We start from the raw sequence: 1,433 nt of genomic DNA, 5'->3' as shown, positions 1-1,433 counted from the left end.
GTCTGCCTGCACGTTCATTTTGATGGTGGATCGATTCATTTATGAGCTTTTCTATCATTCTGCTTCAACTCTGCACAGCAAAACATCACCTGGATCTGCTCAAATGCATCTAACTGAGGATTGTAGACTTCTCCTACTGGATCGGTGAGCCAGATGAACAACCCTACACCCCTTCACTTCTACAGAACCAAGGTAGGCTTGAAGGTCTTCAGTGGAACTATACTCATGGTACTTCTAAAAGCTGGAAACACACTCTCTTATTGATTTGACTTTGAAAAGACGAGTAGCAATGCTTTTTTACATATTCTCATTTTATGGGGTACTAGTCTTTTGACATGTTAAGATGATTTAGTGGCGATTAAGTGGTAGTATTTCACATCGACTGATATGGTACATCTGCTTGTGCTACACTGTCAATAAAGAGTAAGTTTTTTTTGCATTTATTTGCAAAGTGACCAGACTGTGGTTAAATCTCTCTAGAGGATTATTGACTATTAGATTAGTGTATGCTGGCTGTTAAAGTTAATGGCATGATATCAAACGTCATTTTAAAAAGATGGAGCAGATGCAGAAATATCAAAAGCAGCAGGATGCAGTGCTGACGGAGAGTGATAAAAAAAGAGAAAGAATGAAAGAGAAAAGATATATTGATAGTGAGGGAAGACAGTTGCCAGTGGCATACCTGGCAAAACAGTAATTCTTCATTTTGACTTTCCAGCAACTTGCAAGAATAGCTTTCATGACAGAAGTTAAAAGAAAATAGTGAAGCGTTCTCGCCATTTCTATTCATGCATTGATTATTTTTTATTTTATTTAATATTTTTATACCACACATAAATAAATAAAATATATTTATAATTACATATTAAACATATCCATTCACATTTATATATATCAGACAGTTGCATAAGGAAGAACTGCTTATTAAAAATGCAAAATGGTGTATGTGAGAGGCATGTTTAGGTTTATTGTCTTCCCTGATGATAGAAAAACAAACGTCTCTCTCTCTTTCTCTGTCTGTGTGTGTGTTTCCTTGCCTGTCACTACAGGGGAAGAATGTGTGTGTTCTCATGCTACTGTGTGTTCCCCTCTCCATGATGGACATCCCTGGTCCTTGCAAACATGCCATAACCATGGACCACCTGCTTCAACTAAAACAACTGGTGAGGAACCAGATCACAATAAAGCTTCATGGAGTCATCCTTTGATTTCAAATGTAACACCTCTGTCTTAACTATTGGTCATTTTACTCTTCAGATCAGCAACCAGTTGCGGACTGGCTGTTCAATCACATATACATTCATAGAGAGAAAACACCTGGTAAGAGGGTCGTTAAAACCCTGTCTTCCCCTGCTTTGTGCTTAAAAACTGATTTGTGTTTTTTCCATAATACACACTCTTAAAAATAAAGGTGCTTCACGATGCCATAGAAG

The 1,433-nt window shown here is 37.3% G+C and overlaps 1 protein-coding gene across 1 annotated transcript in view; it reads left to right on the top strand.

Annotated features, from left to right (window-relative positions):
* The first annotated feature begins 6 nt into the window (after positions 1-6).
* LOC107550906 (uncharacterized) overlaps positions 7-1,433 on the top strand; it is a 12,928-nt gene continuing 11,501 nt past the window's right edge. Inside the window, exons 1-3 of the mRNA XM_016232355.1 lie at positions 7-192; positions 1,050-1,163; positions 1,258-1,320. Of these exons, the coding sequence (XP_016087841.1) occupies positions 154-192; positions 1,050-1,163; positions 1,258-1,320 (216 nt within the window). The 5' untranslated portion in view covers positions 7-153. The remainder of the gene's footprint in view (positions 193-1,049; positions 1,164-1,257; positions 1,321-1,433) is intronic.

The sequence above is a fragment of the Sinocyclocheilus grahami genome, unplaced genomic scaffold (assembly GCF_001515645.1).
Source record: "Sinocyclocheilus grahami isolate Dianchi unplaced genomic scaffold, SAMN03320097.WGS_v1.1 scaffold410.1, whole genome shotgun sequence".
Lineage (NCBI taxonomy): Eukaryota > Metazoa > Chordata > Actinopteri > Cypriniformes > Cyprinidae > Sinocyclocheilus > Sinocyclocheilus grahami.
The sequence above is the reverse complement of the archived record's forward strand: the minus strand, read 5'-3'. Positions and strand labels throughout refer to the sequence as shown.